The following is a 23,500-nucleotide window of genomic DNA, read 5'->3' on the forward strand; positions in this document are numbered from 1 at the left end:
GGAAGAATATGTAATTAGCCACTTGAGATTTTATTGTGACTCACACATAGTCACACATAGAGTTTTTTTTTTTTCCCCAACAAAACTCCAGAGATCTATTAGTGAAGCTGTCCGCAAAAGCAAGAGAACCAAGTCATGAATGCCTTGAATTCATGTTAGATCTGTCCTCCTTAAAAATTGTGCTTTCCACTATTCACAGGGTAGCATCAACAAGAATACCATTCTTAGGAATAAACAACCCAGAGGCAGAAGATTTGTACACTAAAGCCTAAAGAAATTAAAGATCACAACAAATGGGAGGACACCCCATGTTTATTAATTGGAAGACTTAATATTGTTAAGATGCCAGTATTACCCAAAACCATTTACAGATTCCATGTAATCCTATCAAAAATCCCAGTATTTTTTTGCAGAAATAGAAGCATCCATTCTAAATTTATATGGAATCTCAGGGGACACCCAAATAACCAAAACAATCCTGGAAAAGAACAAAGTTGGAGGTCTCACTTCTGACATCAAAACTTAGTACAAAGCTAGTGATCAAAACAGTATGGTAAAAAAAAAAATAGTATGGTACTGGCATAAAAACATAGACCAATGGAATAGGAGAGCTTAGAAATAAACCTTCACATATATGGTCTAATGATGTTTTAGAAGGGTGCCAAGACCAGAAGGGGCTTGAAGGACAGTCTTTTCAACAAACGCGTTGGGAAAACTGGATGCCCACATGCTAGGGAAAAGAAGCGGGACCTCTACTACAACACATACAGATATTAACTCAAAATGGTTCAAAGATCGAAACGAGCTAGAACTAGAACTCGGGAAAAAAAGAAACCGGGAAAGAGTGTGACATTCGATTTGGCACTAGTTTATTGGGTAAGACACCAAGAGCACAGGCAACAACCACCAAAATAGCATGGGTTGGACTTTGATCAGAATCGTCGAGAAACTGGAACTCCTGTGTGTGGCTGCTAGTAGCGCGGCCGCCGCAGGACAGTAGGACGGGTCCTGAAGCAACTGCGATCGCCAGGTAGTACCAGCAATTCCCCTTCAGGGGTGGAAGCAGGGACTCAAACATACTTATACACCTATGTTCATGGCAGCGTTTACAATCGCCAAAAGGGGAAGCACCCCAAGCGTCCACCAGTGAAAGAAGAAACAATGCAGTAGATACACACAATGGAATATTACTCTGCCTTAGAACGGAAATTCTGAAACATACTACTACACAGATGAACCTTGGGGACATTAGAAGTGAAAACAAGCCAGTCACAGAAGGACAGATAGGACTCCACTTGCGTGAGGTCCCTAGCGCCATCGAATTCAGACACAGTAGAATGGTCGCTGCCAGGCGTTGAGGGAAGGGGGATGATGAATATGGGTTCGTACACAGCTCTGCTGAGAGGGTCTAGAAGCCAACACTCAGTAGCAGTGGGCACAACCCAATATCGAATCTCTCATTAGAAACTAAAGCTTGGGTTTGTTTTTGTTTTTTAAGATTTTATTTGACAGCACAGCAGGGGAAGTGGCAGGCAGATGGAGAGGGAGAAGCAGGCTCCCCACTGAGCAGGGAGCCCGATGCGGGGCTTGATCCCAGGACCCTGGGATCATGACCTGAGCCGAAGGCAGAGGCTTAATGACTGAGCCAGCCAGGCACCTCATAAAGCTTGGTTTCTAACACCATTATCCACTAAAAGGGACCAGGGCTCTCTGAAGAAACAGCTGATGCTAGGTCTGGGACATCTGTAATGCCAGAAAGTAAGGAGGTAGCAGCATAAAAGCCAAGGGATGGGAGACATTGAAGGGATACAGAAGCCAATAAAAAGCTCCCAGTGGCCAAAGCTGAAACTGAGCAACAAAATAATGTAGCATAGGATTATGAGCCAAAGTACAAAATATCTGAGCCCATACTGATATAAAAGATTATAAATGAGGGAGAAGTGGCACATCTACACAGAAAAATTCCAAATGATTTTGTAGCTATTTAACTTCCCACCTCTTGAATGTGGGCTGTGCTTAGTAACTTGCACAATACAGAAAGTACAATTTAAAAAAAAAGTACAGTATAGAAAAAGAAAAAAGGAAATTTATATATAGTCACCTAGCAAACACCATCTTGGCCAGGTGATCAAAATTGATGTGATAGTCATGCTGATAACATGAATCTTTCATAAGATGTAGTGAAAATGACACCCTTGTGTTCTTCCTCCCCAAATCCTATAACCCCACTGTAACCATGAGAAAAACCTCAGAAAACTCCAATTGAGGGACATTCTACAACATACCTGACCAGTCAGTACTCCTTAAAATTGTCAAGGTCGTCAGAAACAAAAAAGTCAGAGATTAAAGAGACATGACGACTAAATGTAATGTAGGCCCTTTTTAAACAATTGTATTTCAGAAGTGACCATGTTTTGATTTATAGTAAAACACCTTTGAAATAATTTGGCCTAATATGTCCCCTTAAAGGTCCCTCAAGTCAAATCTTAAGGTTTCTTAGACAAGACATTTGTTGGCTTGGGGATTTGTCAATTATCAAGATCTTTTATTCTCAACATCCCTGAGGACAATTAATTTTGTTAACATATTACTTTTGGATAAGAGAACTTTGTAAGTATGTCTACCAAATCAGAAATCAAATATCTGACATGTACAATTTCTACACCTAGAATAAAAGGCAAATTTTATTCAAAGACAGCATACTGAAATAGAAAATTAGTTAAAAAATAGAGCCAGTGACCAGTTGTAAGCATTGCTGAGGATGTCAGATTCCTAAGAGTTAATAATTAAGCTTGGTAGAGAGCACTCAGGCCTCCAACAGGCAAAATAGGATAGAAAAGCCAACAAAGTCCCCAGGCAGCAACACCGCCTTACCATTTGGGGGTGCTGCTTTCTGACACAATAGCATCATTCATATTCAATTATAAGGTCTATCAAAAATAATTTATTCTTGGGCGCCTGGGTGGCTCAGATGGTTAAGCATCTGTCTTCGGCTCAGGTCATGATCCCGGGGTCCTGGGATCGAGTCCCACATCGGGCTCCCTGCTCGGCGGGGAGTCTGCTTTTCTCTCTCTCTCTCTCTCTCTCTCTGTCTCTCTCTCTCTCTCCCCCATGAATAAATAAAATCTTTTAAAAAAATTTAAATAATAATAATTTATTCTTGTAAGTTAAAGCAGGTTAAAAATTAGCCCAATATTGGGCGCCTGGGTGGCTCAGTCGTTAAGCGGCTGCCTTCGGGTCAGGTCAGGATCCCAGGGTCCTGGGATCGAGTCCCACATCGGGCTCCCTGCTCAGTGGGGAACCTGCTTCTCCCTCTCCCACTCCCCCTGCTTGTGTTCCCTCTCTCGCTGTCTCTCTCTGTCAAATAAAGTCTTTAAAAAAAATAAAAATAAAATAAAAATTAGCCCAATATTAAAACTTGTATTCTCCCGTTTGCTTTCTTGAAGAGACCAAGAAATGAATGATATTGCCAAGTGACAGAAAGAAAGGTTGAGAGCCTCTTTAGTTCAGTTAGAACCAGGTATGTTTTGGGACCACACGTCTTTGAATATACTTGTGAAATTTCACCTATGGACTTCAAATTCAGTCAGGATCATTTTAAAGACTTTTTCTTAAATATACCATGGTGATCCTTGTTTCACTGAATCCATTCATATTCTCGTCTACCTTGGTTTCCATGTCTTTTCACCCGGTACTTTCAAAATCATTTCACTATAATGACCTAATTCTAACACAAAGCCTAGCAGCCATAAAAGGGGAGATTTAAGAGTTGCACCACACAGGGGTGCGTGGATGGCTCAGCTGGTTGAGCATCTGCCTCTTGATTTTGGCTCAGGTCATCTCAGAGTCATGAGATCAAGACCCATGTCGCACTCCACGGTCAGCATGGAGTCGGCTTGGGATTCTCTCTCCCTCTCCCGCTGCCCCTCCCCCTACTCGCATGCTCTCCAAAATAATAAATAAGAATTACACCACATAAAAATAATTTCTGCCACGATAAGCAAACAAAATGACAAAGCGCTGAGGGGAAAGGTATTTAGTTAGCTCACTGCAAGAATAAAGGGTTCCTATTAAGAAAAAAAAACAAACACAATAGAAAAGTGGTCAATAAATATCCCCAAAAGGCAAATGGCAAAATTCAGTTTGTGGAAACCTCTACAGGTTAATCTTATTTCTTCAAATAAGGGCAAAAGAAATGGAAGGGGAAACACACAGATTAAAAGAAATAATAGGCACTTCATCTTCACTAAAGAAGATATTTGTATGGCCAATAAGTTTATGAAAAAATGTTCATTATCATCAACTGTGATGAACAGCTAATTAAAATCACAATGAGATACCACTACACACAGAGTGGCTAAAATTACAAGCTGGAACCAAACGGTGAGGATGTGGACCTATTGGAACTCTCATATTGCTGGTTTTACAAAAAAAGATGACTTTAGAAAAAAATATGTCAATTGCTAGTAAAATTAAAAATATATCAATCTTACAACTCAGGATATTCAACTAAGTACTTCCCAAAAGAAATTAAAACGTAGATCCACAAAAAGGCTTGCACAAGAACGTTCATAGCAACTTTATTCATAAAAGCCAAAAACTAGAAACAGCCCATTGTCCATCAGTTGTTCATCTAAGTGAAAAGGTTAAACTGTGGTATTTTCCTACAATGGAATACTACTCGGCAATGAAAAAGGAACAAAGAACTGAAACATATAGATGAAATCTCAAAACATGCGGAGTGAAAATTTACACAAGAATACATACTGTATGATCCCATTTATACGAAGTTCTAGAATAGGTCAACCAATCTATGGTAAAAACAAAATCCTAACAGGCAGAAGGGACGGGAGAGGTGCAGGACTTGACTGGGTAAAGAAATTTTCTGATGTGATGGAAATGTTCCATAGCTCGCTAGAGGTTTGTGTTACACAGTTGTACATTAAAACTCATCGCGTGGTAGGTACACTTAACATTTGTTCACTGTAAATTTTACCTCAAGAAAAAAAACTCTAACAGTATGTATTTCAAAAAGCTCAAGAGTCAAGTATGTCTACAACTTTGATATTTATAAAGAAAAAAAGATTGATGGAAGGACAGATATAACATGATGCAGAGAATATGACAAAATATTACTTGTAGAATCTAGGTGTAGGTATACACGTTTATAATTTAACTATTCTGTATACTTGAAATTTTTTATTGAAAAATGTTGCAGGGGAGTCATAATAACCAAATGCAATGTGTGGATTGTTGTTTAGATCCTGATTCAAATCAAACAAACTTTTTAAACAATTACTTTTCAGATAGATATTTGTGATAAGAAATTAGTATTTTTAGAAATGGTGTTTTTTTTTTTAAGTCCTTTTTAAAGAAGAGATGTATACTTTAGTATATTCAGATAAAGTGATGCCATGCCTGGGACTTAGGATTAATGTGAGGACAATAAGTAGAGGGAGATCATGGGGGTGGGGACGGGATATGAAGACAATTCACGGAAAATCTTAAACATGAAATGCTACCTCGTAAGAGAATACCACCGCGGGTTTCCCTAAACCAGATTGGCAAATAGATTGCTAATTATGCTGTGTTAGTGAGGCTATGGGAAAATGGGCACTTGCGTTGCTGGTATAAACTAAGAAAAAACAAATTATTGATATAAGTTTAATTTTAGATATAAATTACAAGTGCACAAACTCTGACCATTTATCCTAGAGAAGTTTATGTATGTACAAAATGACATAAATTTATACATAATTCATTTCAGCATACAATAGCAAAAGACTGGAAACAATTCACCTGTTCACCAGTAAGGGACAGGTTAAATTACGTACATCCATACTGCACACTTTAAAAAAAATGAGACGATTTTATATATGGATATAAAATGATCTTTGGGATGTATTAAATGGAAAAAATGGCACAGAACAGCATGTATAGTATGCTATAACTTGTATTTTTTAAAAATGAAAATGTCTATTAAACATTTATCTATACAGTAAATATCACTGCAAGTTTACACTGGAAACTGATGACAGGGCTGCCTGAGTAGGGGAACCAAGTGGCTGAAGTATAGGATGGGAGGGAGACTTCACTGTATATGCTTCCCTTCATATCCCTCGAATTTTATTTCATTCAAAAAATAAAATATGAACAATTTACAAATTACCCCACCATTTATTTTCATATCATCAAGGTTTAAGAACCAAACTAAACCTTCCTATATCCCTGTCCTAAAATTCAGTAAGAAAACCACCTAACTAAAAAGCTGGGCAGAAGATCTAAACATACATCTCACCAGAGACAATATGCAGATGCAAATAAATATATAAAAAAGATGCTCACCATCTTAGGTCATTATGGAATTGCAAAATAAAACAAGATAACGAGTAAACACCTATTACAATAGCTCAAATTCAAAACACTGACAACACTCAATGCTGACAAGAATGAACTGCTGCAGGAACTCTCATTCATTGCTAGTGGGAATGCAAAATGACACAGTTACCTTGGAAGTTTGGCAGTTTCTTACAAAACTAAACATAGTCTTACCATATGATCCAGCAATCGTACTCCTTGGTATTTACCCCAATGAGTTGAAATCTTATGTACACACAAAAACCTACACATGAATGTTTATAGCAGCTTTATTCCCTTCCTACAAACCTCAGAGATTCTTTCCTAATCTGAATTGAGGGAAAATGTATTCCTACTACATGACAGCACTTTTTTTCAAAGCCTCTGGCACTGAGGCCTGTTTCTACTTTACTGATGAAATACACCATTCTACTCCATAACACAGGTCCTGCCAGTTGAATGTGAACGCTTTCACATAATTTAGGGGAAACTCTTAAAACAATGGAGTGTTTTAAATTGTAAGATGAATAGGATATAACCCAGAGAAAAAACTCCAAATGAGAATCTGTTGAAGGACTGTTCGTGGCAGAGGATGCCAATAGGGCATGCTAATAATAAGCAGGGCCTTTGCCTCAAAATGGCACGTGGCTCTAAGTGGCCTTCTCCTGCTCCCTCCTCCCCACGCCACAGAAGCAGTGAGGATTTAGAGCCTTCACATGCCACAGTGGATTCAGTCTCCCTTCCCACGTGGCAGAAGCCTCATTCACCCACTCTGGTTCTGCTTCGTTCTCTAACATCAGTGAGTGTCTCAGTCAGATCACAATCTCCTCCTTGGTATCTACAAGCTACTTATCAGAGTTGCCCCGCTGCAATTCAAGTGGCTAGCCACAGCAAGATGGGTAACCTGCCTGGGTCTAAACCCGCTAGTTTTTTATAGCTTTAACACCAAAGAGACTATAAAGACACAAAGGACCCAAACACAAGAGCAAAATACACCATCATAACTTCTTTCAATAGCTAATGATAATATGCAACCCAGTTTTGTCAAATTTTGGGAGACAGAAGTATGTCTTTTGACTGGATGAAAAGAAAAGATCACTTGTAATCTATTACGTGCTTTTCTGGAGATCCTTCCAGTACTACATCTGCCTTCTCAGCAATCACTCACTTACTAGCCTGAATTATGAGCTATCACCTACTAAAGGAGTAAAATACTTGAAGTCCTAAGATGACTTCCCAAGAACGGCCAGCCCTTGTACTGAGCACTCAGCCACCAGCGTAGCAAGACACCCCTCGCCACCTTCATGCTTTCCCACCACATAACATCTTAATGCTTTTGCTCTCATTCTTTTCCTAGAGACGTACAAATGAAATTCATTAGCTTTAAAATAAAGTAATTGCAAATGAATTAATTTCTCACCAACCCCAATCCCAACAGTCCCTATAGATTTTTTCCACAGCAAATTAAATACCTTACTGCTCAACAGAGAAAAGATCATATTCTAACAGATCACACATCCACAGACACCACTTCTGATAGCTTGGTACACTCAGCCAGACATGAAAGCACATTTCTACGTAAGTAGTAATACTGACGATGTTAAGATGGTTAATGAACTCATGTCCGTATGGGATGATGAAAATACAAACGAAAATTACAGTTTCTTCTTATACTATACCAGGATTTGACGTAACAAAAATATATTTGGTTGATACACACACTCCAAAATAAATACTCTTAGGTAATCTGCAGCCTGAAACAAGCCTTCATTTATTGGCTACTTACAGTACAGTGACCTCGTATCTTAGCTGGCTATCAAAGATGGTTACGTATTCAGTGAGAGAAGACGTCATCTCTCTTCCAGATTATCACCTCTCAGAAATTGGGGCTAATTCAATTTTAAGAACTAGATTTTTATCTCCTGGTAACTATACGGCAGTCGTCACCCTGAGAACAGGAACAAGGCAAAGAAAGTATACAGGACTTTGATTCTCCTACACAGGTGCACATAAAGTTAGTTTATTAAGGACTACATTTTGAAGCCAGCCATTTTGATCCAATATTTAAATAACAAGCTGTTTAATATTAAAGCAGAAGGTACTGTCACAATGTGACAGAAGTACAGCTTTATCCATAAACCTTCACACAGTTATACATTAAATGCTATTTTTATTTAAGCAAGGCACCCCTACTTGTCCTAAAATATGGGATGTGCTATCCCACTGAAAAAAGCAAATGAGGAGGCAGGTTTTTTTCCCTCTCAGGAGCTGGTTTTAAATTCAAGTGAAGCCATTAATGTCTTTACCACTCAGGACTGTTCTGACATGTCACTTCACAGTTTTGAGACTAACAAACACCCTTAAGGTCTACCCACAGTCAAAAAAAGTTGGGGGGGTGAGTGTTCAGAGAACTTCCAAGTTGAGACAAGACTTCCCTCCTTAAGGATACAGGCACCAAAGTCAAATGCCTTTAGCACAAGGCTTAGAAAGGCAAAACATTTCTAAAGACGTAAAACTGCCAAATTGTTGTCACTTACACTCACTAACCTGTGGTATTTTTTTTTTTAATTTCTACTCCTACCTAAGTAATCTAATACACCTAAAATTAAAACTACTCTGCCAAACCTTAGTAATTCAAAGGTCTGAAGCCTTTCCTTGCTTTGGTGAGTATTTGGTTAAAATAAATCAGTATCTCATTCCAGAGAAGTTTTACATCAAAGCCTTAATTTATAAGCAAAAGGACAAAACCTCCAACAGACCATTTGTAAAACGGGAGAAAGATTTTCAAGGACAGTGCTGAATAAAAAGATGTAGTCTTTTCATTGGGTAACACATCTCCTATGAAAACAAACTGTTTAATCATATGTAATAAAAACCAGATTTTTAAATCAGATCTTGAACAGATTAAACGAAAATTTAAATTTGTGGTTTATTTCAGAATTTCAAACTGAATCTTTCCTTTTCCTTTCTAAACAGTCCACTACGTAATTTGTCTTATAAGCAATTAACCCAAAACCCCCAAATCCTTCCTCTAGCAGTTGCTGCTACAAAACTGGAACTTTATATTCCATGTCCAAGAAAGATGTGCAAATGAAATGCTTCTTGCTTCATCCTGAAAATAAAACGAAAAATGTTGCACATTTACTCAAAATGTTGCACATTTACACAAAATAAATAAAGAGAAAGTGTTACCATACCCTTTCCCAGACCATTTAAAATTACAAATTTAATTTTTTTTTTTTTAAGTAGGCTTCACGCCCAGCGTGGAGCCCAACGAGGGGCTTGAACTCACAACTGTGAGATCGAGACCAGAGCTGAGATCAAGAGTCAGACACTTACCTGAATGAGCCACCCAAGTGCCCCAATACTTTTTTTTCTGATTTAGTGTAAATCCATTTAGTGACAAATCCATTAAGTTACAGTAAAGAAAATTAGTTAGGCATTAGTGTTTACAGCCTGCTACAAAGACAGATTTTCAGAGTTAAGCACAGAATATATTTCACACAGATTTTAGCTAATATTTAACATCATAAGATTGTGGGACTTTATATCCAAAAACAGCCTATGACAACTACAGTAAAGAAATGCCTCCTGTATTTCCAAGAAATTACAGTTAACTATCTCAAATGCACCACTACAAACAGAAAAATGATTATAATACATTAAAAGATTTTATGGGGAAATAAAAGATACCACATAACACTTAGTCAAAGGAGGGGCCCCAACACATTTAGTAGATTCGTCACACATTAAGTTAACTCTATGAAATCATGTACTTCCTAGGACAGAAAACTATTTTCATAACACGTTTTTAAGAAAGAAACAGTGGTACATTAAGTGTTGATAATAATGATACACCCTAATTTCAAATATATCATTTTAAACATTTTAATATCTTAGAACTGAGGAAATGTGTTTAAATTTTATAGGAAGAAAAACACTATAAACACATTTTCAGTATAATTTATAGCTATTAAAGGTAAAAAATTATTTTTAGGCACACTAGCAGGATGAATATTGGGCATGATGCTAATAGATTCTATATGGGAAAAATACCCAAAACCACTATACAATCATAATGAATCCTATTTCCCAGGAGATTTTCATTCCTTATTTTGATGTTTCAGTTATCATGATTAGTCTGATCATTATTAAGGGGCGCCTGGGTGGCTCAGTTGGCTGAGCGTCCGACTCTTGATGTGGGCTCAAGTCATGATCTCAGGGTCCTGGGATCGAGCTCTGCATCGGGCCCTGTGCTCAGCACTGAGTCTGCTTCTCCCTCTCCTGCTCCTTGCCCTGCACACACACACACACACACACACCTCCTCTAATAAATAATTAAATCTTAAAAAAAAAGAATCGTCTCCACCATATTACAAATTAGTGAGTTATTGCTTAATTTATCAATTGAAAATAATTCTCACAATTGTACCTCTTAAATTTACCTTATTATCTGGAGTCCCTGGAAGTCTTATTTTCCCTTTGGACATGAATTCAGGAACAATTCAATATATCTATGGTCTGAGAATGACAAAAAAAGATTCATTTTAAGAAGCTGAAAAGGGAGGGCGCCTGGGTGGCTCCGTTGGTTAAGCGACTGCCTCCAGCTCGGGTCATGATCCTGCAGTTCCAGGATGGAGCCCCGCATCAGGCTCCCTGCTCAGCAGGGAGTCTGCTTCTCCCTCTGACCCTCCCTCCTCTCATGTGCTCTCTCTCTTTCTCTCTCTCAAATAAATAAATAAAATCTTTAGAAGAAAAAAAAGCTGAAAAGGGAGAAATAATAGTCATTTTCTCATAGTTCAGACAGCAACTCAAACCCTTTGTCCATTACATTTCCTAATTAAAAACAAAAACAAAATTAAAAACAAGCAAAAAAAATCCTACCTCTACATAGAAATATGCAAGACAATTAGCAAACAAATGTTTTTCATTACAATACAGCGTTTTGTCCTTTTTACATTTGATTTAGTAGTATTAACACAGCAGTTTTCCCAAGGAAAAGCTCTAGGCAAACTCCAAAACAGGGAAAGGCAAAGGCAGACGTCAAAATTGACAATGAAAACCATGGGCAGCACTTACGAACATGGGACCGATCCTTGAGCATAGCTGCAACAGCATCCTCATGGGTATCGAAGTGCACGTCAGCTTCTCCAGTGGCCTTCCCATTAGAACTGTATTCCATGGTGATTCTAACAGGCTTCAGCGGAGCAAAGAACTAAACAACAAACAAAAGAAGCTAAAAGGAATATAATGGTAGTAGGCACAATTTCTAGAAGTCTAAGGCTCTGCATTTTTCTTTCAGACTCTGATTTATACACCCAAGAAATTTGTTTTTAGAAAGTCTCTTTAAGCAACAAAGTAGTTACACATCTACCATGTCATCTGGCTTTTCTGATCCTGTTAGAACTCAAGGTTACATTTCAACTATCTATTCACAGAAAAAAACTGTACAACACACAATACAGCAAGAGTGCTCAAACTTTCTTATGCCGACAAGGACCACTTCTATTACTCCTCCCACACACATCCCTTCCTGTTTCTAAAGAGTGTCCATCCTTCATTTCTTAGTCACTTTTACATCAGGTATGTGCCTGCTCATCAGTTTTTACCAGCACTACATGAACAGAGCTACCACACTGAGTGGTTATCATTTCAAACCAAAGCAACAGAATGTAATGCTCCAATGAGACTGTGTGACCTTTGTCTGGTTAAAGACAGGATCCTTATCAGGCTTTCTGAAGTAATGAAGACAACTGTGAGGACCCACTACTAACTGAAGATTCTAGGTTTGGACCTACCTTAAATATATGTCCTCAAATTCATGAAGTCAATATGGCTATTGTTTCCCTTTCTTTTCATACATTATGTTATAAAATAAAAATATTTTTAAAATTCCTTTCTCAAAAATTAGGGAATCCCGATGAAGGCTACAAGCGTCTACGCATTAAGGAGCGCTGGGATTCTTGTTTAGTATATAACCACCCTGTGACAAACTCCCGAGTCTCAGCTTCCTAAACTCAAAAATGAGTAGGTTGAACCAATTTACAGAAAAACCAAACTTTCTTATTTTGAATACTAAAGCTACATCATTATTATTTTTTATCTACAAAATCCTCTTATCATAATACATTTGACCTTAAAATGTAACAAAGCCCACACTTCTCAGCTGAAGAAAACAAGCTTCCACAACCAAGGAGATGCCACCTTACTGTTAAAAACAGTACAGAAATGGGATATTTTCTTCTCTATCTTTCCCAAGTTCAGTTCAGTTTTAGAATTTTTGTTCAAACCTATTGAGATTGGATATCTTACTGCCACACACGTTTATAATGTCTTGGGCATTAGCTTGGAAAGGCAATCCTCTCATGTGGACAAAATGTAGTGAAGATGTAGTTCCAAAATCAACAGCCTCTGGAAGCTTTTCTGACATCTCCTTAGGCAGTTCTGAGAAGTGGGACAGAAAGCACTGTCAGTAACATAAGAGCTTCAAGAGTTATTAACAGATTATAATTAGGTATGACCTTTCTGTCAAAACCTTCAATTCTTCCTGAACCAGTAAGGAAGGGCTTTAATTTTTTTTTATTATGTTATATTAATCACCATACATTACATCATTAGTCTTTGATGTAGTGTTCCATGATTCATTATTTGCGTATAACACCCAGTGCTCCATGCAGAACGTGCCCTCTTTAATACCCATCACCAGGCTAACCCATCCTCCCACCCCGCTCCCCTCTAGAACCCTGTTTGTTTTTCAGAGTCCATCGTCTCTCATGGTTCATCTCCCCCTCCGATTTCCCACCCCCCTTCATTCTTCCCTTCCTGCTATCTTTTTTTTTTTTTTAACATATAATGTATTAGGGGTACAGATCTGCGATTCAACAGTCTTACACAATTCACAGCGCTCACCATAGCACATACCCTCCCCAGTGTCTATCACCCAGCCACCCCATCCCTCCCACCCCCCACCACTCCAGCAACCCTCAGTTTGTTTCCTGAGATTAAGAATTCCTCTTATCAGTGAGGTCATATGATACATGTCTTTCTCTCATTGACATATTTCGCTCAGCATTAACACTCTCCAGTTCCATCCACGTCGCTGCAAATGGCAAGATCTCACTCCTTTTGATGACTGCATAATATTCCACTGTATATATACACCACATCTTCTTTATCCATTCATCTGTCAGTGGACATCTTGGCTCTTTCCACAGTTTGGCTATTGTAGACATTGCTGCTATAAACATCGGGGTGCACGTACCCAAGAAGCAAAAATGTTCTGACATTTCTGCCACCTAACAAGTATCACCTGAACATCCATGAGGATTTAGCATAAAGATTTTGTGCCTCAAACCGTTACCAGATTACAAAAAAAATATTTATATAAGAATAGAGAGAAGGATGGGGCGCCTGGGTGGCTCAGGCAGTTGAGAGTCTTCCTTCGGCTCAGGTCATGATCCTGGGGTCCTGGGATCAGGCCCTGCATCGGGCTCCATGCTTGGTGGGAAGCCTGCTTCTCCCTCTCCCACTCCCCCTGCTTGTGTTCCCTCTCTTGCTGTCTCTGTCAAATAAATAAAATCTTAAAAAAAATAAAAAAGAATAGTGAGAAGGAAACATGATTATGAGTGGAAATAAAAGGCAATAGCGACTCTCTGGGTTACAGGCACTCAAAAAAAAAAAAGAAATATGGTAATGGGATAATCCCATGGCATGAGTTTAAAGATTTATTTATTTGAGAGAGAGAGTGAGAGAGCGGTGGGGAGGGGCAGAGGGAGAGAATCCTGAAGGAGACTCCCTGCTGAGCTCAGAGCCCAACCCAGGGCTCAATCCCAGGACCCCAGGTCACAACCTGAGCAGAAATCAAGAGTCTGCCGCTCAACCCACTGAGCCACCCAGGCACCCCACCATGGCATGAGTTTAAAAAGGATTTATCACACTTCAAAGATTCCACATGTCACTTTGGGTTAGGAATCAGAGGAATAATTAAATACAGAGGCAAACAAAACTTCTTTAGTCAACATTCCAGCCCTCTACATTCTTTTCTCACTTTAGTTTAAATGATGACATTTTATGTTCTTTTATTATATCTGTGCCACCCAGCTTTTTATATAGAAACCACAAGAATGATTATATAAAAAAACTTTACGAAATAATTAAGCCCTTCTGCACATATTCAAAGTACATACTATACTCAAAGACAGATAAATCTTCCAACTGAATTCCCTGGTCCTATAATCTAATAATCCCATACAACATGGTCATAAAAAATATTTTAAATATCAAAACATACAAAATAGATCCAGTAAGTCTCAATAAGATGCAGGTTCTTACCTATTTCCTTCTCACTTTCAAAAGCTGTCATGGGTCGAATATCCTCATTTACTTCATGTTCTTCAAAGACCATTTCTGGCTCAGTTATATACTTAGCAGTAGGAGAAGATGCCATTTTCTTTCCCTTATGAGAACCAACATGTGTTCGGACTTCATTCCTTCTGCTTGGAAATATCTCTATATACCTATTGTAAAACAATGCAAAGTCACTTTACACTGAAGTCATTTAAAATAAAACATGCAGGGGCGCCTGGGTGGCTCAGTCATTAAGCGTCTGCCTTTGGCTTGGGTCATGATCCCAGGGGCCTGGGATCGAGCCCCGCATCGGGCTCCCTCCTCGGCGGGAAGTCTGCTTCTCCCTCTCCCACTCCCACTGCTTGTGTTCCTGCTCTCACTATCTCTCTCTCTGTCAAATAAATAAATAAAATCTTTAAAAAATAAAATAAAATAAAACATGCATATATATGTCCAACAGCTTATGAAACACAAGTGTCCAAAGATAACAGATGAGGGACAAGGTAAGACTAGATACAGATATTAGTCCATGAAAAGTATTCTCAACAGTACATGTCACTGATTTAATCTCCCCCACACCCCTGCCCAAGATAACAGCTTTCTTCATATACATTTGAACAGTATTTACTTACTTCGTGAGAACAACTATGCCAAGATTAATTGTGTGTATGAAAATATCTGGTAAGAAGGGTTTTGTTTTTTACAGTTGGTTAACAATCTCTTAAAGCCTTACAAGTCAATTCTGTGAAAATTAATGATATCTGTGTAAGATATTAAGTCAGAGTATATGAGGAGCTAAAAACCTCCAGAACTTCAACAAGATGCCAATGAGAATTCATGAACTAAATGTCAATTCTAATTTGCTACGTGCTTGGCAGTGGAATTATTTATTAAATCCAAGCTTCTGAAACCAGTTTTTTTTTCTCAATACTGCTTTTCCAATTAGGTTATTAAGCTTGAACTGCAAAAATCATTTGTATTTACAGATCTATAAAGATAGGCACCACTTAATTTATTGAACAGATTTATACACTGCCATAATGTTCCCGCATAAAAACATAGCACTGATTTGTTTGTTCTAAGACATATTATAAGAAACTGTGAAGAGTACTAAAAAAAAAGGAGAAGAGGGTGCTTTGCAAAACCATTTTTATTTTTAAAAAATTTAATAAAGACCTCTAAATCAATTCTATACATAGATCCTGAAATACATAGCTTTAAAATAGCTTTTCATTTTTTTTAAACTTCAAAGGAGCCAAGTAATACAGCCAGAAAGTAGCAAAACAGCAATCTAAAGTCTGACACTTTTGAGTACGCCTCCAAATTTGACACAAATGAACCCATCCAACACTACATGCATCCAATGTGATGTGATATGCAGTATAAAACAATACCTATAGTGTATCTGTATCAAAATGTTAACCTGATTCAATTCAAGACTTTGGCTTTAACTTCCAGTTTTCAGGAAATAATAGATACAAAGGAACAAAGTGACACCATGAAGAAGCAGTAAGATCAACATAAAACATGAGACATTGTACAGGGTGATTGACTCAACTTCCTCAAAAGTTAATTGCATTTGAAAAGGGGAAGGGAATAAAAACATAAAGAAGGAGACTTGCTCTAGTTTAAGAGAATTGTAGATATAACTATCAAATGCCATGTGTGGACCATATCTAGATTCTGGTACCAGAAGAAGAAAAAAAAAAAAATAACAACTCTGAGTGGTGCCTGGGTGGCTCAGTGAGTTGAGCCCTTGCCTTCGGCCCACGTCATGATCCCAGGATCCTGGGACTGAGCTCCTCATTGGGCTCCTTGCTCGCAGGGAGCCTACTTCTCCCTCTCCTCCCAGCTCAGTTCTCTCTCTCTCTCTCGCTATCTCTCAAAAAACAAAACAAAACAAAAAAACTCTGAAAAGACAATTTTGGTATAATTGGGAAAGTGTGACTATGGACTGGCATTAGACAATAAATTACTGCTAATTTTGTTAGACGTGATGATATTAGGATCACATGAGAAAATGTTTTTTAGGGGCACCTGGGTGGCTCAGTCGTTGAGCGGCTGCCTTCAGCTCAGATCATGATCCTAGGGTCCTGGGATCGAGCTCCGAGTAGGGCTCCCTGCTCAGCAGAGAGCCTTCTTCTCCCTCTCCCTCTGCCTGCTGCTCTGCCTACTTGTGCTCTGTCTGTCAAATAAATAAAAACCTTAAAAAAACATTTTTTTAATAAAAAAATGTTTTTTAAAGATGCATACTGAAAAAACAGAGAAAGCAAATATAACAAATGTTAATAATTTGTTAATTCTAAGTGATGGGCATTGGACAGGTCATCATACTATTCTACTTTTCTGTAGATAATTTTTACAGTTCTACTACAGTGCATTCCTCAAAATGACCCAACGTATGATACTTGAGCATTATTAGAATCTGCTTCACTCACCGGTTACCAATTTCTTCCCTATGTTTCAACAGAGCTTGGTTGGCCATTTCTGGTTCTTCAAACTGCACATAGGCTTCTCCTGTTTTTCTTCTCCCTCTGTAGTCCATGACAAAAGTAATGTCTACTATATTCAGTCCTAGGACACAAAATTATTACAAATTAGTGCTGCTAACAGGAGCCTTTTTTATGTATTAGGATTAATATTCATTCACATACTAGTAATTTTTTTTATTTTACTAGTAAAACGTTAGGCCTGTTTTGCTAGTCTCTAAGCTGGATACATGCCTAAAGGGGAGGGAAATCATTATGCGGCAAAGCTAGTAACACCTACACATCTGTATTTCCAGAATATTTAGGATTCATGCAGTCCATCTAAAACACACAATCTTTTTTTTTTGGCATTAATTATGTAGTAAGGGAAACAGGAATTTAGACTAACATCACTACTAATGTTAAATTTTTTACAGCTAATAATTAGACAATAATGCTTTTAAATGATATAAATTGTTACTGTCTTAAACAAATATGGCCACTCTTGCAAAAGGTTATCTTCCTCAACAGTAAAATAAACCTGCATGAAATAATTCTGAAATGTGACATCCTCCAAAGGTTAGCATAATAGGTCAAAACACTTACATAATCTATAAACATTCCTAACACAAGTGAAGAGTTCTCCCCTAAAGAACCTAATACAACTGAAAGCAGTTACCTAGGAAGAGGTTCATTTAAGATACAAAAGGAAACAATAAGGGAAAAAAATGAGGCCCCAAACATGATATAACTGAAAAGCACCTGCAAAGAAGTCTACGATGTCTTTCTCATTGCAACTATACGGAAGTCCTCTCAAGCGAACCACTCCATCATTTACCACGGGTGAAGACTTGACCTGCAGGCTCTTCATTAAGGCATCCACATCTTCGTTGTTTATCTCATACACTGCAAAGAAAGAGCACGGAAAGCATGAGAATTCACATAGCAAAGGAAGAAGACATTAAAAAAAAAAAAAAAACTTAGTGGGTTATCCAAGAAGGTAAAAATCAGTATTTTTAATCTTTATGTACTTCTCTGGAGAAAATAACAAATGACATTTACTGAATATTTACTGTGTGCCACCTGTGACTTATTTAAACAATCTGTGAGGTAAACCTGGTCAACATCTTCATTTTATAGATAAGAAACTGAGATTATCTCTGTTTCATCTTCATACCCTATAAAAGGGTGTATTCATAATATCTATCCCCTTCATTACTGCTAAGGACCAAATGAAATCGCCCTGGGAAGCACAGGCTAAGGTACTGATCACAAAAACCAGGACATGACTTCACGTACCTTCCACATATCGTTGTCCCATGTACATGCGATGCTTTTCTAAGGCTTTTTGCACATCCTGCTCTGATTCCATTTCAATTAAGGCATCACCCCTTCGTTTCCCATCTCTGTTTAAGAGGAAGTGTATTCCATTCTCACCATTTCGGATTCTGCAGTCTGAAAGTATGGGAGTAAAATCAAAACCAGAAATCAAACTTTTAGCTCAATTATAAAAGTTGCTAGAACGCAATCTTCCAATTCCAACAACAAAAGAAAGCATGGACTAAAATGCCTATCATATTCTTTATAGAAACCCCCATCACTGAAGACATCCAAATGCTAATGAGATGGTAGTCTATAAAATTTCCCACTTTCTTGAAAAAGAGAGCAAACCTTAGTACATAAGCTTATGATCTCCTGATCATTAAAAGAGCAAACAAGCTCAACATAAAATATATTGTCCTTCCCAATGCTTCTACAATCAGTTTTAAATCCAAAGTTTAAAATATGCTTAAGTTTATACATATGTGTCTTATTTTATCATAATCATAACTATAGGAACTTTAAAATAAACCCTGTAAGAATAATTGTTACCATAATTGAACTTTGCCCCCTCTTCATTACCAAGATCCCCATACTGCATACGTACAATGGCAGCAGAGTTGAAGAGGTAAATGGCTTCATAAAATACCTGACCCACATAATGCTATGCACATCAAGGTACTCAATATATTATTACATCATTTTATAACATTTAAGATGGCATCCTCTCAAAAGCCTTTTTTGGAGGGGCACCTAGGTGGCTAAGTCGGTTAAGCATCTGACTTTGGCTCAGGTCTTGATCTCAGGGTCCTGGGATTGAGCCCAGGGGCAGAGCTCTGTGCTCAGCAGGGAGTCTGCTTGTCCCTCTGCCCCTCCCCTGGCTACTGCTGGCTCGCTCTGCTCTCTCTCAAATAAATGAATAAAATCTTTTTTTAAAAAAATAAATAGGGCGCCTGGGTGGCTCAGCTGCCCTTCAGCTCAGGTCATGATCCCAGGGTCCTAGAATTGAGCCCCACATCAGGCTCTCTGCTTGGCAGGAAGCCTGCTTCTCCCTCTCCCACTCCCCCTGCTTGTGTTCCTGCTCTCGCTGTGTCTTTGTCAAATAAATAAATAAAAATCTTTTTTTAAAAAAATTTAATAAATAAATAAATAAAGCCTTTTTTTTTTTTAAGATTTTATTTATTTATTTGAGAGAGAGAAAGCGCAAGCTGGGGAAAGCAGAGGGAGAGATCATCAGGCAGACTCCCCACTGAGCATGGAGTCAGACTCGGGGCTCAATCCCAGGATTGAGATCATGAGCTGAAATCATGACCTGAGCTGAAATCAAGTTGAACGCTTAACCGACTGAGTCACGCAAGCGTCCCCTTTCTAAAAGCCTTTTAAAAGGAAAATTAAAAATCACAGTCAGATACAGAACTTAAAAACTATTCACAGATATGTAAACATTCCAAAAATGTTATTAAGGAAATTGTATCACTTGACACTTAGCAATCTTGTATTCTAAATGTATATATTACATAAAGAGCTATGCTTAACTGGTTTTGTTTTTTGGTAAGTACATACTAAAATTTCAGAGAAAACTGGTTTCTACCATGTTGTGAGAGACTACCTTGTACTCAAACAAAATTACATATTTCCAAACATACATAAAATATACCTGAGAAAAAGTTAACCACATCTTCTATAGTGCATGACCATGGCAGTCCTTGAGCTCGAATGAGATAAACATCATCCACTTCTTCTCCTAGCTTGGATGAAGCCAATTCATACTCAGGGAGAGGTGGAAGGTCTTCCAGGTAGGTAGTTTTGGACTCCTTCCAAGAGAAATGAAGAAATGTAAAAATACTTGACAACCTTACTTAGAAAATATTTATTTCTGCAAACCAATGCTCTGGATGTTATTCTTAGGAGACAGTTACTATTTCAGAGGCAAGAAATAAACTTCACAAATCTAACTCATCCTTTTTTGGCTTAAATTGTACATTTGAAAGCAACAAACAGGCATATCCCAATGATTAGGCAGGACATAAATTTTATTCAGGGCTTGTTTTTAAATTCATCAGTCCCAAATTACACCTAAAAATAGTGTTTTAGTTAAGGTAGGACAAGAGGGTCCCTTCAATTGGACAAATATGAATGCCTCCTACTCATCGTGTGCCTTATTAGGTTCTCATCTCACAGAGCTTACCATCTTAGACTAAGACAAGCACTACAAAACAGGAAGCTTTATGTGCTACAATTAAGATACAAGGTTATTACAGGAATTCAAAACAGAACACTAACAGAAGAATCAAGACATAATATAAGAGGAGCCTCAAAGGAAGCATAGAATTTTGACAGCAATACATAAAGGATTGGGCATTCCAGTTTGAGAGGTGAGGGGAAGCAGCAGTATGAACAAAAGCCCATTTGCAAAACAGCAATAATCCCATTTGGCTAAACTGCAGGGTACAATTAGGAGCCAAAGAAGATGAGCTGGCAAAACGAACTTGGTACCGTACAACAGAGGGACTTGAATGTCAAGCTCAAAGTGTTCCCTTCACCCAGCAGGCAAAAGAGAGTTAATAAGCGACACTTCGGAGTGGGTAAAATAACAAGAGAGCAGGGTGCTTGGAAAGAGTAACCTGTCAACTGTAAGTCAGACCAACTGAGTAAGGTAAAGATTGTAAAAGGTGACAGAGCCTGAAACATACCTAAAGAACTCTATTTTACAAGACTAAGCAAAAACTGGAATTTAACAAGATTCCAATAAGCACTACAACCATAACCAGGAATGACAACTGAAGTTTTAAGACTTGCACTCTACTGGGCTAAAGAAAGAGATTCTTTTGAACCATCCCACCGCTTATGTTAAGACTTAAGTCTACCTAAAAGGAGTCAATGATAAATGTAAACCTCTAGCAGATGTCTTTTACATACTTCATAAAAATGCAACAAGCACTACAATTACCAATGTGGAAAGACAACTCAGGCTTTAAGTCAAGTGACTTGCAATCTATCGTGCTAAGGAGATACTTCACTCCTTTGTACGTTCCCATCATTTTCACGAAGACGTACATAAAATTTTAAGAAGTCAATGATAAATGTAAGCAGTGTGTAACACTAGTAGAGGCTCAACAGATATCATTACAGTCAATTTCACAGGAAAAAAAATCAAGAGAGTAGCTAGCTCGCAAAGGCTTATTAGAGATGGTTTGTGTTTCTTAAATAAAGGTAACATTCCCCATTTTCCCAGAATTCCACACGCACCACAAGCTTTTACCGAAAAGGGCAGCACAAAGTATTGGGCCAGGATTCAAATCAATTAGCTCAGCCACTGGCAGACAGAAGCCATGCTGATTAGCCTCCCAGTTTCCCTAAGTTCAAGGAGAAGCACAGATTGAATTAAGGTAAATACGATCCAAGATATCAGGAGCTGGGTAGTCAAAACGTGAGCTGATATTTCCCAGATACCACGGAACAAGCAGAAAAGAAAGCTTCCTACAAGGCACAAAATATTTGCAATCTGAGTTCTTAAAGGACACAATGACATTAAAAAAGAAGATTCACTCCTGGGTCCCCAAGTCGTGGCCTTACCTCTAGGCGTCCCCTCTTCTAGCCACCCCCCCACCCCGATATCACAGTCTCCACGCTGTCCTCCCCGTCGGCGGCGAGCCATGGTCCTAAAGGTCCTTCTGCTAAAGGAGGTGGCAGTGCAGAGGTGACCTTCAGTAAATGGGGCAGCCGGCCTTCCCCCAGGGGCACGGGAGAGAGGGGAGCGCTGGCGACGAGCTTCCTTCCCCACCGACCCAGCCCACGTAACTCTTCTGTGCGTGAACCTTCCCATCAGCAGGCTGCGAGGCGCGCCAGGGCCGCCTAGGCCTAGAGCTCTGGCTGCACGGAAACTCCCAACCCTCCGCGGGTCTGGCCTCCCAACTTCACAACCAGCGGGCGGAGAGCGACAGGGATGCGGGGTTGGGGCGTCAACAGCCTCACAAAACCTACCATGGGCCGGCGGGGAACAAGGCCTCAACATTCACCCCTAGCCACACTTACACTGCCCAACCGACCAGAGACTCGAGAGAACAAAACAAGGAGAAAACCCGAGGCCTGGGAGAGCGTCCCTTGTTCTGGGGCCCAATAGGAGGACTGGGAGGGCGGGGGTGGGGGTGCGGCGAGTGCCGCGGATCCCCGGGCGTGCACGCGAGGCGCACGCGGAGGGGCGCGGGCGCGCGGGCGCGCGACCGGGGAAGGGTCCTGCGCGCGGCCCCTCGCGGCGCCCACATACCTGGCTGTAGCTCCGCGCCGGGCCCGCGGCCGCCGCCAGCGACTGCGGTAGCAGAGGGGCACGCAGGGCCGGGTAAGAAACCGCGGCCGCGGCGGCGGCGGAGGCGGCCGCGGGGGGAGGCCCCGCCAGCCTCCCGGCGGACGCAGGCCCGGACTGGAGGCCCCGCGTGTTAGAGGCGGCGGCCGCGGCGGCCCCGAGCAGCAGCAGCAGGCGGCGACGGCCCGAGACGCCCGAGGGGAAGGAGCCGGCGGCCGAGTAGAAAGGCAGGCAGGCGGCGCCGGTGCGCCGGCAGCTGCTGCAGTTGCAGCCGCAGCCCCGGAGCAGCGCCCCGAGCACCCAGCGCGTCCCGGCCATGGACTCCGGAGGCGGCGCGGGGCCTGGAGGCGGCTGCGGCTGCAGCGCGAGCGGAGGGGGAGTGGAATCCAGGGCCGGGGAGGGGGCGCCAGGCACATGCGCCGCCAGCACCCGGGGCAGCAGCGAGTCGGGAGGAGGCGGAGGAGAGCGTGCTGCTCCGCCCGGTCTCCGCCCTCGGGGCGGGGCTGCCGGCAGGCCGGGAGGGGCCGCGGGGGCCCGGGTACTACCAACCCGCCGTTCTTTCCCGGGTTGGAAACCGAGGCCCGAGGAGGGCGAAGTGAAGCCAGTTGCTCTGGGGAGGGCAGAGACATGGAATGCCGGTTTAGCGACGCCCCGCACTGTCCCCGCGAAACGCGTGACGTGAGGGGCAAAAGGGCCGTTTCTGGAA

At 40.2% G+C, this 23,500-nt stretch overlaps 1 protein-coding gene across 2 annotated transcripts; it reads right to left on the minus strand.

Moving 5' to 3' along the window:
- Positions 1-8,111: 8,111 nt before the first annotated feature.
- Positions 8,112-23,235, minus strand: GRSF1 (G-rich RNA sequence binding factor 1). Of its 2 annotated transcripts, none has more exons than XM_027598648.2 (10): positions 22,759-23,235; positions 20,149-20,305; positions 18,471-18,626; positions 17,934-18,077; positions 17,142-17,277; positions 14,689-14,873; positions 12,680-12,801; positions 11,437-11,572; positions 10,803-10,878; positions 8,112-9,469 (listed from the first exon to the last, which is right to left on the minus strand). In XM_027598648.2, the coding sequence occupies exons 1-9, from the start codon at positions 23,110-23,112 to the stop codon at positions 10,829-10,831; spliced, it is 1,440 nt and encodes a 479-aa protein (XP_027454449.1). In that variant the 5' UTR covers positions 23,113-23,235; the 3' UTR covers positions 8,112-9,469; positions 10,803-10,828. The 2 variants fall into 2 exon arrangements, with proteins under 2 accessions (XP_027454449.1, XP_027454450.1); XM_027598649.1 differs by lacking the exon at positions 22,759-23,235 and adding an exon at positions 22,476-22,604 and having other exon boundaries at positions 9,023-9,469.
- Positions 23,236-23,500: the final 265 nt, after the last annotated feature.

Source organism: Zalophus californianus, chromosome 2 (genome assembly GCF_009762305.2).
Source record: "Zalophus californianus isolate mZalCal1 chromosome 2, mZalCal1.pri.v2, whole genome shotgun sequence".
NCBI classification, from domain to species: domain Eukaryota; kingdom Metazoa; phylum Chordata; class Mammalia; order Carnivora; family Otariidae; genus Zalophus; species Zalophus californianus.

Excerpts from the sequence above, each read along its gene's own strand:
- GRSF1 (XM_027598648.2), bottom strand. The coding sequence starts at position 23,112 with ATGGCCGGGACGCGCTGGGTGCTCGGGGCGCTGCTCCGGGGCTGCGGC. Across the intron at positions 18,078-18,470 it reads GGGACAACGATATGTGGAAG|TGTATGAGATAAACAACGAA; the intron begins GTACGTGAAGTC and ends CTTTCTTTGCAG. Across the intron at positions 12,802-14,688 it reads TGAAAGTGAGAAGGAAATAG|AACTGCCTAAGGAGATGTCA; the intron begins GTAAGAACCTGC and ends CCCACTTCTCAG.